The sequence below is a fragment of the Gavialis gangeticus genome, unplaced genomic scaffold (genome assembly GCF_001723915.1).
Source record: "Gavialis gangeticus isolate Ggan-Ray unplaced genomic scaffold, GavGan_comp1, whole genome shotgun sequence".
NCBI classification, from domain to species: Eukaryota; Metazoa; Chordata; order Crocodylia; family Gavialidae; genus Gavialis; species Gavialis gangeticus.
This window is the reverse complement of record NW_017729025.1, coordinates 56,952,480-56,969,191: the sequence shown is the minus strand read 5'-3', so window position 1 is coordinate 56,969,191 and position 16,712 is coordinate 56,952,480. Positions and strand designations below refer to the sequence as shown.

Genomic DNA, 16,712 nt, shown 5'->3' with positions numbered 1-16,712 from the left:
GTGTGTGTGTGTGTGTGTGTGTGTGTGTGTGTGTGTGTGTGTGTGTGTGTGTGTGTGTGTGTGTGTGTGTGTGTGTGTGTTGCATCTTATTTTCCATATATGTACATCACTTGTACATCCTGTGCCCTCCTTTTCAGTTCACACATACTACAAAACAAAATTGCAGCTATAGCCAATACCCTTTAATTTCTTTCTGCTACAGCAATGGGAAGAGCTGCACTGTTCAGGATTGAAGCTCCTGTGTTACAGGTTCCTATCACATTCAAAAACAGGACTTTTCATTGACTGCATAGTAAAATGGAAGTTGCACAGCTTGAGACTTGGTTTCCTATAGGGTTTTTTGTTTGTTTTAACAGGGCTTTTTTGGGGGGGTTAGTTTGTGAGGGGTTTTTTGTTGGGGTTTTTTTGCATATTTCAGCTATTTCCTCTAATGTTCGCACAATGCCTCATTAGGCTTTGAAATTAACTCCAATGCTTTCTAGCCTTTTATCCTCAATCTTTCTAAAAATATAGAAGTTTTTGCCCAAAATTAAGCCTGAAGAATATGAATATAACTAACTTCAAGTAAAAATTTAAGTTTTGTAAAGGTAACTAGCTATTGAATTTTGTATCAAATGAATGCAGTAAACCTTGCTACTTGATCTTTTAATTCTAATAAATTCCATCCTGATAGTAGTAATTCTGGAGTCCTCAAACTGAACATGGTTCCCGGTTTTGTTTATGGACACTTGCTGTATTAGAACTGATCAGTGATACAATAGGAAGACAGGAATAATTTATTTGTTTTTTAGATTTATTTCTGAATAGCTGTTTTTCTCCAGCTGACTTAATGAAATTGAAAAGATTTTCATCAGTAGATATCCTCAGCCAATTCTTGGAAAGGCCCCATGAAACATACTGATTTCTGTAACAATAGTGACTTGCCTCTAAAGTATGTACTAAAGGGCACTTAATTGGAATAAAAAGAAGTCTTTCTAAAATCATTTTCTAACAACTTTAGGAAAAAAAATGAAATTTTGAGCTGCATTAACAAAAGTATTGTATGTAATTCACAAGAGACAGTAATACCACTCTTCAGCCCTGGTTATACCCCATCTACAATATAACGTCCTGTTCAGGGAACTGCATTTTAGGAAACATCTAGAAAAACTGTCAGAGTCAAAAAAATGAGTGGTGACGATAAGGGGGTTGGAATGCAAGCCATTTAAGGAAAGATTGATATGTGGGTGAATTATAGACTGGAGAAAACAAGATTACAGGGTGGCATGAAACATTTTAAAATATTTGAAAGGCTGCCATGAAGAGGGCCTCTATTCTCCCTGGCTACAGAGGACAGGATGTGTAAGGTAACACGTAAATTGCAGAAAAACAAATTTAGGGAAAAATCCTTAAGAGCAAGAGGACAATGGAACAAACTGACAATGGAAGTTAAGGAATCTCCTTTATTAGAGGTTTTAAGAAGTGGCCAGATAGGGATCTGTCTGGAATGGTTATAGGAATAGCTTATTCTGTATTTTTGGAGGGGATTGGGAATCCTCAGTGTCCCCTCCCTGTGTGGATGTTATTTCATAATGCGTACGATTTGTGGATGAGACTAGTATCTAGTTTCAGTAGCATCCCAAAGATCTGGGGTGTCCAACTGACAACCTACAAACTATAAGCAGCCTGCAAGGGACTAATCTATTCTCCCTGTTGCTGCTTGCTCAACAGCCAGTCCCTGGGCTTTCCCTCTGGCTCCCGCTTCCTGTGCCTGCCCCAGGGGTGGTGCAGCATGCAGGAGCCTATGATGCAGGGAAGCCTGCAGCTGGTGAGTTGAGGGGTGCTGCCCATGTACATACAGTGGAGCAGTAGCTCAGGTGTGTGGTGTAACGGGAAAGGACTGTCCGACTGGTAGCCCATAGGCATGGTTTAGCAGGGTAGGAACCTGCTGGCAAGGGAGGAAGAAGAAGGGGTTGTATGGAGTGGGGTGGCTGCCTGTGTGCACTGTGTAGCACTGGGTCAGATGGTGCCTTGGTTTGCACTTTCAGTGTGCAGCCCCCAGGTGCTGAGAATTTGGGACAGCCCTGCTATAGAATAGAAAAGCCTAGTATATGGGAATGGTGGTATGTAAACCAGTCACTTTTATTTATAAGCTGATAACTTTTTTCCCTTTTTGTACTTTAATATATATAGGGTAGATGGTTCTATGCTCTGCTGGCATGTCTTGAAAAACCTTTATTGCCTGAAGCCCACTCTCTAATTCGCCAGCTGGCAAGGCGATGCTCTGAAGTTAGAGTACTAGAGGTAAGATCCAACTTCAAATCATACAGAATTGGGGCTGGAAGGGACCTCAGGAGGTCATTTAGTTTAACCCCCTACTCAGAGCAGGACCATCCCCAATTAAAGCATCCCAGCCAAGGCTTTGTCTAGCTGGGTCTTAAAAACCTCTGAAGATGGAGATTCTACAACCTCTCTGAGTAACCTGTTCCAGTGCTTCACTACCCTCCTAATGAGAGTTCTTCCTAACATCTAACCTAAACTTCCCTTGCTGCAACTTCAGACTACTGCTCCTTGTTCTGTCATCTGTCACCACTGAGGACAGTTTAGCTCCATCCTCTTTGGAACCACCCTTTAGGTAATTCAAGGCTACTATTAAGTCCCTCCCCATCAATTTTCTGTTCTGTAAATTAAATAAGTCCTGCAGCCTCTCCTCATTAAGTCATGTGCCCCAGCCCCCTAACCACTTTTGTTGCCTTCCACTGGGACCCTCTCCAATTTGTCTACATCTTTTCTACGGGGGGAGGGGGGGAGAGCAAAACTGGATACAGTATTCCAGATGTGGCCTCATCAGTGGTGAAATAATCAGAGGGAAATAATCACTTCCCTTGATCTGGCAACACCCCTACTAATGTATCCTGGTATGCCATTAGCCTTCTTTGCAACAAGGGCACACTGTTGGCTCATCTTCAACTTATTGTCCACTGTAACTTCCTGGTCCCTTTCTGTAAAAGTAGAAGAGGTGTGGGGATGATCTGACAGTTGTGGAAAAACTAGAACTCTGGAATACTCTTTCAACTAACTGAAGATCTAACTGGGTGTAGATTGTTTTTCATTCACTTAAGTAATCATTAATTTTTGGGGACATTTGAGATTACTGTAGGAGCTCAACAAGCTGTTTAATATTCTTTTCTGAACCATAGCAGCAAGTATCTGATCTAACATTATTTTTGTTTTGCAGGAGAACAAGAGTGAAGAAAGGGTGTCTGCTCTAAATTTGCTAATCTGTTTGGTTAGCAGGTACTGCAAATTTAGATATCTAAATAAAAGTTGCAATGAATGTTTGCATTGTATGTTGTACATATGTTGTCATAATCTATATTCTTTCCAGGCAAAGAAAACCAATCCAAGCTTGGATATTTGTACTTACTGTAACACACGTTTGCTCTGCTGAAAGGATCTAGGCTTGCCTTGGTGCTGCTAAAACAAGCATGTATCAACTCCCTCCAAAAAGTGGGGTTTTTCTAATGTCCTGATAATCAGTTACTAGTCTTCTGAGTAAACCTGATGGTATTCATAGGAAAACAAATATGTTGGAATAAGTGTGTTTAATACTCCCTTTGGCAGTAAATATACTGTAAAATAAGAGAAAGACATGTAAAAAAAATTCTAATTTGCCTTTGAAATACCAATATATTTCACTTGTCTCTCTCCAACAGGTATTTTGATCAACATGACCTAGCTGATAAACCATCCTAATCTGTGCTTGGCCTCCAAGCATCTTGCATCATCTGACTACCTATGGTACTATCAACAGTAACAGTCAGTTGCAGTGCAGATATGAGATACCATATAACCTCTCCAATACAGTCTCTTGATAATGGGTTTGGAACAGTTGTCAGTAGTAAAACTTAAACTGATTTGGCTTATTACATGAATTACTTCTGATGTGAAGTTACCACTGAAATGCCTACCCACTTCACACAAACCTCTGTCCAGCAGAAAGCCATAAACCAACTGAACTGTAGGTATGCAAGAACAGTTGATCCTTTAAACTTCTGGAATACAAGTTTACTTGTTTCAGTGGAATTACCACATGAATAAAGACTTCCAGGACTGATTCAAGCTTCATAGTTTTAAATGCAACAGACTTAAAGCAACCCAGCACTTCCCTGAACACACCAACAGAAAGGTGTTTTTTTGTGAAAGGGTTTTTTTGTGAGAAATTTTAAAATAAAATTTTCAAAACTACTTAAGCTTGTATGGTGTCTCAAAACAGTATTTTTCCAAATATATTTTGACTGCACCTTCTAGATCAGGGCTATCTAACTTCTAAGCAGCAGGGGGCTGGGCAACCTCTGGCAGGCAGACGAGCTGCAAGGAAGAGTGGTTGAGGGAAAACGGGGTGGGAGGGAGGAGACTAGCTGCTTTTGCAGTCACAGCCATAGATAGCAAGAGTGGCCAGGCAGGAGCCTGAGACCCACAACTTCACCCCTTGTGGGCTGCCAGCTGGACAGACCTGTTCTAGATGTCTTCAGAATTAACAGTTTTCTTTACATGAACATACAGGGGAGACTCCTGAATATACAAATCCAGCAGAAATTTGGTACCTGGACTAAGGTGATAAAATCTACTCAAACTCCAGTCCTCATGTTAGGCATTTTAACTGCCGTAGCATATCAAGATCATGCAAGAAAGTACCTTAAGGTACTGGTTAATGAAACAGTTTAACTGGACAGAACGAAGACCCACTTATACGCTCTCCTTTTAACGTGTGTGTTTAATGGACACAGTGAACAAGTCTGTATCTCTTCAATTTGCCCCACTGGGATCTAGACAATTATTTTGTTTTTCTCAGACTGATAAGAATACTTATTGTTTTAAATATCTTGTCTACTCAACTTGTGAAATTGATGTCTGTGGAAAGGTATATGCACAGTGTGTATGCATGAGCATGCACACACTCCGACTTAACGTGCTAAGAACTTGGTTGGAGGGAAGCTACTTGTTATGTAGAAGAAACAATATAGTATGGACACATGGCAAAAAATTACTGTTATATATGGTATTAGTTTTATTTTCACAATATTCAAGAAATAAACTTCCATTCTGTCTAGTTTTTACTTCTCTACAGGAAAGTGTACATATCTTACAGCACACCCATTTGTTGATTTAAAACCTCAACCTTCCTCCTCTTAGCAATGACTGGAGTTCTACATGTGACTAAAGATAAACTGAATGTGTAATTACAGTTTGACCCTCACTTCCTTATTTAATGCTAGAAAGGAATAGATGTTTATATAGTTTGATTCAGTTGTGGAAAGTAGATCTTAACAAGTACAACAGTACTGCTCTTATATAGACTTGTGCATATCCTTGTGAGTTCTGTAAGCTTTTCTCTGTCCTTGTCTCCCTCTGGAGAGTGGGGATTAAGTCCTCTGCACAGCACCAGCTAAGCACAAGAGATGATGCCACAATATAGTGTGGTAATACAAACACCACAAATGTCTGACTGCACCTGGCAGTCTTTAAAGAGAGTGATGGCATTGAATCAGATTGCCCTCACGTAATAGAATGTACATGGGGTACTACTATGGCAGCTGAACACTGTCAAGATGCATCCACAGGAACAGTCTACACTAACATATGGTGCTGTGTTTGAAAACATAAAATCCACAAGGCATAACAGAAGTATGCTAGGCCAGACCTATCTCTGATAGTGGCAAGTATGAGATGCTTTAGAGGGAGAGTATGTAGGGCTGTCCAACTGGTGGCCCGTGAGAGGCCAGTGTGCATTTGCCTCTTCCCCTCCCATGCAGTGGAGAAGGGCCTGGGAGATGGCCATGTTGCTATCCACATAGCGAGGGTGGAAATACCATAAGTGGGGGAAATCCCAGGGGGCTGTGCAGCCAAGGCAAGGGTCAGCAGAGGCATATGGTCTGTACTGAAGCTGGGCAGCCCTGCCCTAATATAATCTATCCCTGATCAGACCATTTTGGGCATCAACTATCAGAGATACCAGAAGTTACATCTCTGGCTGTTCTGTTTAATAGATAAGAACATAAGTGCCATACTGATCCATCTAGCCCAGTGTCCTGTCTATGACAGGGTGCATATCTGAGCAGTTTCACAGAGTGGTGTCCACCAGTTCCTTGGATTCCTTCATGGGACAATGCATGCTGGCCAGTGTCCCCCTCCTTGGAACACTCTGTGAACCTTTGACTCACATTCATCCCTATTCCCTCTACTATTTTGTCCCAATAAATCTGTTGCTACACTTCTACTAGCCTCCTTAATTGAGGAAGGCTTACAGTTTTATTGGTGTGCTTAGGGCCACTGCATTTGGCATAACAAATAGGCCTGTCAGTGGCAGAAGTGGATACCTTAGAGAGACAGCATTGAACCAGGTATAGCTAGAGCAAGGGCAGGCAAAGTCCAGCCTGCAGGCCAGATCGGGCCCATAGTGGACTCGTTTCCCAGCAGCCCCTGCCTGCATTGCTGCAGACAGTTTCTATAGAGACCACAGGAGCAGTGAAAGTGCAGGGCCAGGACTTCCATGGAGACGGGTCCCAGCAGTGCTGGCAGGGCATGCGGCTGGGAGAGAAGCTGCTCTGGAACTGGGATCTTGCGGCGGTGACAGCATGTTCCAGAGCCAAGACAGAGCCATGACACACTGCCCTGTGCAGGGAGCAGAACTGTGCAGGCAGCAGATCGTGGCTCTGCCCCAGCTCTAGCCCACTCTGTCACTGCCACAAGATCCCAGTCCCAGAGCAGCTCCCCACCCAGCCATGCACTGCAGGGCCAGTCTCCATGGAAACTCTGGCCCCACACAGTCGTGGTGCCACTACTCCTGGGGTCTTCATGGAAACCAGACACAGCAACATGGGCAGGGGCTGCTAGGCACTGGAGTCCACTGCAGGCCCAATCCAGCCCATGGGCCAGACTTTGCCTGCCCCTGGTCTATAAGGTGCAAATCTACCCTGCGCCTTTTCTTGACTTCAGACATACATGGCTAACTACGTCTCTATTCACAGATCTATCATCTATGAATTTCTCTAATCCCTTTTTAACCTGACTATACTATCTACCACTACAGCCTCCTGTGGTAATAAGTTCTGCAAGTTAATGCTACACTGAATACAAACATACTTTCTACTATTAGTCTTAAACCTTCTTCCTACTAATTTCAGTGAGTACCCCTTCGTTCTAATATTCTGGGAGGTGCTGAGTAACAGTTCCCTATTCCCTTTCACAACTATCATGATTCTACAGATCTCTCTCAGCCTTCTATCTTCTGAATTAAGGCCATCCTAGCCTTTTAGTCTCTCCTGGTACAGCAGCTTCCCTATACCCCTGATCTTCTGGGTTGCTCTTCCCTATACCTTTTCTAATTCTACTACACCCTTTTTGAGATGCAGACTAGGACTGTACACAGTGCTTAAGATGTGGGCATACCATGGATTTGAATAGTGACAATGATGTTTTCCATTTCCTCCTTAACAATGGCTGTTTTATTAATTGTTTTGGTATCAATGAACTATCAATGGAGCTATCCAGGAGTATCTGATTCCTTTATGCACTTCTGTAACACATTAAGCACTTCATGACATTGTAACTATCACATAAACACAGGTTATTACACTGCGTGTGAACTATACCCCCTCTGCAGACAAGCCTATTCTGCTCTTAAATCCTATACCAGTATAACTGCTACTGATATAAGCAAATGACTGCTCTCTAAAAGTTATGCTAAGACCCAATGCTCTGTACCATTAGACTTAATTCATTCTGGCCCTGACGCAAGATAATGATTATTTACATCTTAGTTTTTTACATGAAGCGGACAGCATCATACTTGTTCCTCACCACTACTCCAGTTCAGTTGTAGATGCTTTCTAAAACAGTAAAGTTAAAAGCAAGACTCCATGCCCTCTTCACAATTTTGTCACAGAGATTGTGCAAACAGCTCCTTTGTATCATTACAGAATTATGTGCATGAAACAGTTACAGTAAAAAGTTACTGCATGCTCCAGGGCAGCAACTCCCTTTCTTTTTGACACTGCTCCAAATGTATATGCTGTCACTAGAATACTTTCAGCACATCTACCCTGCAAACTTAAGTGCTGTGCAACAGGTTGCACTCCTTTAGGCTACCCTCTAAACTGGATGCTGTACCACCGCACATCCACATAGTGTTGCATCCAGATTAAATTAGCCACCCGCAGAACTGCAAACCTGTCTACACTGCTTCCAGTTCACGTGGTAACATGCTCAGAGCAGAACAGCTTGTCTGAAGGCACTGTTATTCACCAAGTTCCAGTTAGCTGTTAAAAACAAAGCATGCGTTTACAGTAGAAAGACTAGGACCTGAATTGATCCTCTGAAATCTTCTCTGCAGCAAACTGTATTAATTTAAAACTATGCTATGTTCATTCGTGCTTCAAAACAAAGCAACAAATACTGTATACTAAACCCCTATGCCTTTACAGAGCTTCAGTGAAATCAGGGAGGTTCCATCCAGACCCACTTACCTACCCGCATGTGGCCTGTTAAAGGACAAAAGCTTTATTCTACAATAAAAGAAAGTGTCCTGTTACTGCACTACTGAAACTGTACTAAATTCCTATCTTTGTCTAGCAGTACATGACCTTAGTTGGAGAATTCACCTCTCTTACTCTATAGTACAGCCTACTGTACAAACAGCAATGGCGTTTGATCATTCACAAAAGGTCCTATCCTACCTTTTCTCCCCACCTTTCCTCTAGTTGAAGGTACAAATAACCATCACTCCTAAGAACTGAAAGTGACCACTCCAAAATAATGCAAAAGTAACTGCAGCCTGAGCAGCTTGGAGCAAGGCAGTGAGAACTGTGAAATTACAGCTGATATCCAGGTACTCCATAACACCAGTTCTATTTTGATTTAGGTCTTAACCAGATTTTCTTTTCCAGTTGTGAAGATTCTCAAAATACATATGCCTGAAGTCTTCAGTATATTTCGAGCTGGTAACCAAAATGTTCCTGTTGCTGAATCAACCAAATTTGAATCATGCTGGATATTTAATATCTTGGTATAGAACTCACTAACATCACACCAAGATAGTAGTAATAGTGTTATTTTAATTAACATTTACTATACATAACGAAGGCATTTTGCTACGTATCACAGTAACTTTGTACACAAGCTATAGATTTAGAGCTAAATCAACTAAGGTATTTAATGTACATGTTTTAAAAAAGGCGTAGGCATCCATATCTGAACATGTTCTACATCTTCTGTATCATTACCTGAAATTTACCTGGGAAAAAAAAAGCATAATCAAGTTACCAATTATCACTAACTCAATTATTTTATCTTCGTGAAACAGCTGCTTTCTAATTGCTTTTTTCAGACATGCTGTTAAATAGCACAGTCCCCTGTTTTACTAAATAATCTAGTCTAGAAATATATATATTTTTGTTATGTCCAGTCAAAATTCTGTTTACAAGCTTGTCTATATTCTAAGTTCAGTTTTAAATCTGTTTACAAATCATTTAAACTTGTACACAGCCCTGTAGGAAATTCTCAGCTGAATCATGTATTTGACAGTGAAGCCCATGAAGTCACACCACCTCGCCAACAGTTTCCTGAAGATACTGAGGAGAATTGGAGACTGGTTAGTTTGTTGGCAGGTACAGCACGTTCATTTTCCCAGTGTTGTTCTAGGTTGAACCAAAAAGAAATTGAATCTCATGGCACTTGAAATTCTTCAGAAAGTGAAGTCTTCAAAGATACTCAGGCTGCAATTGTAAACTTTATTTGGCTAGAATTTTCCTTTTTTGCCCTATAGCCACTCACTTAATGTGGATGCTGCTTTTAATTTTTTTTGTTTATATATGCGTCTTGGTTTTGTTTTCCACTTAGTAGTCATTCTCTTCTTCCTCATTAACTCTCTCAATAGCACAGGTTTAATAATAAGTCATGCAATTGAGTTTGCAATGATTTAAAACTCTCATCCAACTAAGAGGGAGGGAAAGCTATTACACAGAAGAGCAATTGAGTACTTACATGCAGGCATTACTGAAACTTCTGCTGTCACAATACTCTTTATTCCCAAGTTTGATAAACCTCCTCTGATTAATCCACAAGTGAATGCTAGATACTAAATATAGAAAGTATACCATGTCAGCACCATCAAAAATTACAAAGTAGTGCTAATATATTAACCAATAAAGTACAGAACTACATTATAGTGGTTTCATGGCAGACAAGGGAATATGATAGCCCTCAAGACACTTGGCTAAAGACACCAGAGTTTCATGCAGCAATGCAGGTGGGTAAATAGCACAAAACAGTTGGAATGAAGACATGCCCATAATGTTTTCTCTCTTGGGAAGATGGAGAAAAATAGGAAATTCCAAAAATTATCTGCTTTCCAAAGGAAAAGGAAGACATTTTGAAAGAGCTAATGGTTATCTTCACTGTATATTACAATGTTCTGTCTTGCTGTATTACTTTCCAAAGAATGAAGTGTGATCTGATAGTGGTTGCATTCCCAGGCAGAACAAAAGAAACCCCCTGAAGAGAAAGTACTGTCATACAACTCAAACAATACCAATAAACTTCAAAATGGCCAGGATTATTTAATCAAATTAAATTCCATTAGCTTTTATCAAATTTGCTGTCTCCAGCTACAACAGGATATATTTACCAACCCCCAGTCCAGGGGTGCTCAATGTCCAGCCTGCAAAGTCATGTCATCCAGCCCCCAGGGCTCCCCATGGGTCCAAAAATTTGGCGGCAGCGGAGCAGTGGTAGCGGTAATTGCTGCTCCCTGGCTGTCAAATTTTCAGAAGTGTGGGGAGTCCATGGGCCACATAACATAGCACTGCACTCTAGACTGTGCCACTGTATGGAGCCAGGCTGATGCATAGAGCCTTATCTGTGCATACAGGGCCAAGCCGGGTTGGCATGCTGCCATGTCCAGGTACACAGGTCCAGGTTGGGCTGGGCCGGTGAGCCACTATACCTGGTGTACAGTGTCCAATCCCATGTGCCAACCCAGCCTGCAAACTGGCCCCAGTACTACTCATCTGGCCTGCAGGGCCAAAAGGTTGGATGCCACCACTCTAAATCAAACAGTATTTCACAGAAAATACTCTTTATCCATTTTTAACATATATTTACCCAACTCTTACCGAGGAATTAGCAAAATTGACTTAAGGTAACTTAGTTCTGAAACTGCTAGTTTTCCTAGCTACATATGAATATTACCTTAGGTGCATGTTCTAAATACTGTTTCCCTGCAGACATCTGAGTCAAGAGACGAAATTTGTTGTCCTGAAGTACATAGATGCCCTGCAGAGAAAAATATTATTCTTTAGCAGCATATTTAGCAACATGATTTAATCAACATTTTTGGGAGGGAAATCCATCATCTTTTGTAAGAGACAGTTACAGGACAGTGAAGTGTTTTCAGATTAAAACAGAAGCTCTGGATTTAGACTATATATAAAAACTGGAAAGTTTAAATGGGATTATTTCTTTACTGCTTTGCTTCTTTGTAGTCAAAACAAAGATAGGATACCCAAATTGTGAGTTTATACACAAACAAGCAATAATACATATGACCAACTTAAACAAGTTTCACATTAAGATTCATTACAATTAGAACTCTGTAATAATTTTGTACATAATATTCCTATCACTCACCACTGTGATATCTGACTAGCTAGTTTGCATTTTGGCACAAATCTTTCTAGTATTAAAGTCATCAAGATGGAATTTTCCTAATGGCTGGCATGTTAGTCAAAGAAGTCTTTACAGTTTGGAAAAATTATTGTAACAGCAATGCTAGAGTCAAAAGTATGATTTATTATAGTTAATATTTATCAAACTCAACTATGTTTACATATAGTATATAATTTTTGAGGAAAGGCAATGGAGTAAGAATAAATAGGCAACCAAAAGGATATGAGCAAAAGTATTCAGACTTTCTCAATACACACAACATAAAATTATAATTAGATGATCCATCACATATACATATACTGGATACCGTTTAAGTTTTGATATCATGGATCTCAAATAATAGTAGAACATCATTTTGCAAGGAAAGCTTATCCATTTTTCATGCATAAATATTTTCAGTAAGGTGCAAGTAAGTAAGTATTTCAAAAGATAACACCCAATTTGACCTGAAAGTAGAAGACTTCAAGAAAGCCTTTCTAGTGAAATGTGAGGCATGAAGCTTGAGATTAAAAAAAACCTTGATTGATTGCTAAAACAAATGTTTATACTATGATGCTCTTATAGAGCTTGCATAGGGCAAAATGAAACTGCACTCTCAATTTCTGGCCTTAAGTCAATTAGTGTAGAAGTATTACAAAAACTGTTTGGCAAATTGTAAATGGTTGTTTAACATGGAAAGTACAAGCACTAAAACATGTTATAGTCAAGTCTACACTAAAAGAATTTTCTATGCCAAAATCAGCATATCATTAAAATTAATATTCAGTAACATACCAAAAGATGGCTACTTTTTAAAACTAGGATTAACAAAAAGAAAAATAAAGGTTATTACCACATCTGAAATACATTTGTGATTAATTTCAGACAAACTAAAGCAACATTAACACTTCAAATGAATTTTCATAACAAGCTCAACAAAGTAAAGAAACTTATGCCACAATATCAATACCTGATGATTGGTCCTTAAATTATCAATTTGCTTTTTGAATACAGTAGTCCAAAAGTCTTTGCAGATGAACTTCATAATGTCTAACTCATCCTTGAATCTGGCAGTGTCTTTAGTAAACCTATGAAGAGTGACCGGGTATATTTTGTTTGATTTTGTTCAAGTAAACAGTGTGATTTACTCAACTGACCACTACCATATAAATAATAAATATTAAGTCTAGACAAGGTACATGTAACATGACAACTAAGAACTAAACATATCCAAGACAGAAAATTGTAATGTAAAATTACTATTATCACTTGGTTTTCATAATGCATTCATAATATCCTGTTTTTCTTATGTTGTTTAAACAAACACACAATAGAGCAGAGTTATGGTAACACTTATACCTTTGAATTAACTGATTTTTAAATGCAAAAGCATGACTAATTGATGGATGAACAATTCAGAAAGCTTTAATATTAAAGCAGTCCACTTACGCAAAAGCTAGTGTGCGAGCTCTTTCAGAAGTACAGGTTTCCCTTGCTTTATGCTGTACATGCATTCCTGGAAAACAGCACATAGCTCAAATTCGCATAAAGGGAACCCACTTTACAAAGCAACAAATAGGGGTAGTTCCAAGATGTCGACTATACTAACTCCCAAATGCATTTTTACCACTTTTACAAGAATATTTAGGTACTCACTGTCACAGGGCACTACGATGCCTGCTCCTAGAAGAGCAGAAACTGCTTGGGGAGAGCCCACAGAGACAGACAGAAGCCCAGGTGCAAGTTACCAGGGCAACAGGCTACAGAGCAAATCAGCCTGCAGCTGCACTTGGTCAGCTGACCAGAAGGGGCAGGGCCATGGGGCCATATAAACCCCAGGCTGGAACTAAGGGAGGCAGTAGGCTGCCAGCAGCCAAGTGGGAAGGAGCTCTCTTAGAGGGAGCTATGGGAAGAGGCCTGAGGGCTAGTCTAGCTTCTGCTAATGCCAGGGGCAAAGTTGATTCTTTTAAAGGGGTGGAGCACAATTGGAACTTGTGTGTCACGTTATAGCTCAGGGGCTTATGTTTTGTTTGCTGTTTCATAACAACTGGTGGTTTGGGTGAGGCTATTGGGGAAGGAGGAGGCCTCACTGGGGGGACCCACTGCAGTGTGGGGGGACCCCAGTGCCAGTGAGGGCATGGTATTTGGGGTACACAGACTCCGGCACCAGTGAAGGCACTGCACTAGGGGTACAGAGAGAGGCAGGGCTGTAGAGAGCCCAGTGCCAAGGGGTGCAGAGACAGGGCTGCGGGGCAGCCCAGTGAGAACAAGGGGCCGACCTGTAGCAAGGCCTGGGAGAAACAACGACCCCATCCTGTGACAGCAGACAATACGCACAAGCACAGGGTGGTGGTGAATGTTACCATACTGAGGATGGCAACTACAGAGACATAGAATCATAGAATCAATGAGTATGAAGGGACCTTATACAGATCATCTAGTTCGACCCCCTGCCATGGGCAGGAAGGAGCACTGGGGGTGGGAGGGGTCATAAGACCCCAGCCAGGTGCCTATCTAGTCTCCTCTTGAAGATCTCCAGGGAAGGTGAGAGCACCACCTCTCTGGGAAGCCTATTCCAGACTCTGGCCACCCTTACAATGAAGTAGTTCTTCCTAATATCTAACCTAAACCTATCCTCCCTCAGCTTGTGGCCATTGTTCCTGGTGACTCCAAGGGGGGCCCTGGTGAACAGACTTTCCCTGAGTCCCTGCTAGTGGACCCTGATAAAGTTATAGGCAGCCACAAGATCCCCCCTCAGTCTCCTCTTGCAGAGACTGAAGAGATTCAGGTCCCTCAGCCTCTCCTCATAGGGCTGGCCACGGAGGCCCTCAACCATACGAGTGGCCTCCTCTGGACCCTCTCCAGGTTTTCCATGTCCTTCTTGAAGTGCGGCACCCAGAACTGGACACAGTACTCCAGTGCGGCCTGACCAGCACCGCATAGAGGGGGAGCAAGACCTCTCTGGACCTGTTAGTGATGCCCCTATTGATGCATGACAGGGTACGGTTGGCTCTGCCTATTGCTTCGTCGCATTGGCAACTCATATTCATCCTGGAGTCAATCCTGACTCCAAGATCCCTCTCTGCTCTGTGCTGCTGAAAGGGTCAACCCTTAACCTATAACCATAATGCTGGTTCCCTCTCATGTCACGTACCACAAGCAAGGAGCACAGATCCACACAGGAGGCCATATTTTGGTGGACATCACTCCCACAATGCACTGCACAAAGCAGCTGACTGCAGGTTTCCACCACACCAATCGCATAAGGGTGAGTTTATCTTGCATATAATGAATTTTTGTTATAAAAAGGGTCATTGCGTAAGTGAATTTGCACATACAGAACCCACATAAAGCAAGGAAAATCTGTATTACATCAGATCATGTTAAAGTAACTGAGAGAAGATAATATACCATCATATGCTTACAACTAAGATTCCCGAGCTAATATTCGTTCTACATTCTTAGAGTGATCCTGGCCTCACTTCTTAATTTTTCTCCATCCTTACATATTATTCTCTAATTACCCTTATAGATGACAAAGTATGTTCATGTTAATCTATATGCTTGTAACTTTAGAAAATTAAGTTTACAAATCACACTAAAGATAAGGAAACAAATCCTTAGATACTTCTATACACATCAGTAACACGTAAGTGGCTTACTAAATAGGCCTGTGCAAATAGGGAAGTATTCAATTCTGATTCAGCCAATTTGGAGGACAGCGATTCGATTTGGAGATTTGGATTGCTGTCCTGAATCGATTCAGCCGAATTGACTTGGGAAGATTCGGCACCAGTTTGGAGAGATGATTCGGATCGGCTGGGGAGAGGCCGAGACAGCTAGGCAGCTGCAGGTTCTTCTGTGGCTCCTCCAGCTGTGCCTGCCTCTCCCCGGGTTGGGGGAGCTGCAGGAGAAGGCCCCATGATTGCCATGCCCGGCCACATCCCCCACCCGACCCCAGCCTAGTCCCGGCACTTAAAAAAAAGCCCCACACTCAATGTCTGCAGCAGCAGCAATTGAGGCCTCTGGGCACTTGTGGCAGAACCCCCCTGTGCAGTGCGGGGCAGCAAGGATTGTGTCCCCCTCTGTCCTGTCCCCCACCCCATGGCACCCGCACAGCAGCTGCCCCATGGTGCAAGTGCAGCATGGCTCGACAGGGTACTGCACACTGTCTGGGAGATGGGGCAGCTCCAGCAGTTAGCCAGAGCCCGGCACCACTCAGCCCCAGCTCTCAGGCACTGTGCAGTGCTCTGTTGAGCAATGTGACAGCTGCCATGCAGGTGCCAAGCAGGGAGGCGATCCCCCACTGCCCTACGCTGTGCAGGGGTCTCTGCCACAAGTGCCCAGAGGCCCTCTGCCCCACCTGGATTGCTCCCCACCCTACCTGGCACCTGTGCAGCAGCTGCCCCATGGCATGGGTGCAGCGCAACTCGGCAGGATGCTGCACGCTGCCTGGGAGCTGGGGCCACTGGGGCTGAGTGGTGCTGGGCTCCTGCTGACAGGTGGAGCTGTCCCAGCTCCCAAACTGCGCAGCGCCCGGCTGAGCCATGCTGCACCTGTGCAATACAACAGCTGCACAGGTACCAGGCGGGGGGGCACACAATCCCTACTGCCCCCCACTGCCCCACACTGTGCAGGGGGTGGGGAGGGGGGGTCTGCCACAAGTGCCCAGAGGCCCCAATTGCCACTGCTACAGCTGGTGAATGTGGGGCTTTTTTGGGTGGCTTTTTCTGGTGTTTTTTTTAAAGTGCTGGGAGGCTGTGGCTAGGCGGGGGATGGGGCCAGGCAGGGCAACCATAAGGGCTACTCCCGGGGCTCCTGTGGCTGTGTCTGCCTCTACCCTGCCACTCACCCAGCCGGTGCGACAGAGGGCATGATTCAGGTGCAACTAACTCCAGGCAGCAGCAGGGCATAGCACCCACTCCCAGCACTGCCATACAGGGGGTGTGGGATGCGGATGCAGCACAGCTGGAAGTAGGGGCTCTTCCCCGCTACCGCTTCGCCCTTCCACCTGGAATGAGCCATGC

General features: G+C 42.8%; 2 protein-coding genes across 2 annotated transcripts in view; one reads left to right on the top strand and one right to left on the bottom strand.

Annotated features, from left to right (window-relative positions):
- GEMIN2 (gem nuclear organelle associated protein 2) overlaps positions 1 to 4,096 on the top strand; it is a 27,623-nt gene extending 23,527 nt beyond the window's left edge. Inside the window, exons 8-10 of the mRNA XM_019518858.1 lie at positions 2,173 to 2,283; positions 3,218 to 3,276; positions 3,696 to 4,096. Of these exons, the coding sequence (XP_019374403.1) occupies positions 2,173 to 2,283; positions 3,218 to 3,276; positions 3,696 to 3,735 (210 nt within the window). The 3' untranslated portion in view covers positions 3,736 to 4,096. The remainder of the gene's footprint in view (positions 1 to 2,172; positions 2,284 to 3,217; positions 3,277 to 3,695) is intronic.
- A 4,982-nt stretch (positions 4,097 to 9,078) lies between these two features.
- Positions 9,079 to 16,712, bottom strand: part of TRAPPC6B (trafficking protein particle complex 6B) — a 15,284-nt gene continuing 7,650 nt past the window's right edge. Inside the window, exons 3-6 of the mRNA XM_019518857.1 lie at positions 12,656 to 12,773; positions 11,230 to 11,313; positions 10,024 to 10,117; positions 9,079 to 9,274 (exon numbers count right to left, since the gene is read on the bottom strand). Coding sequence (XP_019374402.1) covers positions 9,243 to 9,274; positions 10,024 to 10,117; positions 11,230 to 11,313; positions 12,656 to 12,773 — 328 coding nt within the window. The 3' untranslated portion in view covers positions 9,079 to 9,242. The remainder of the gene's footprint in view (positions 9,275 to 10,023; positions 10,118 to 11,229; positions 11,314 to 12,655; positions 12,774 to 16,712) is intronic.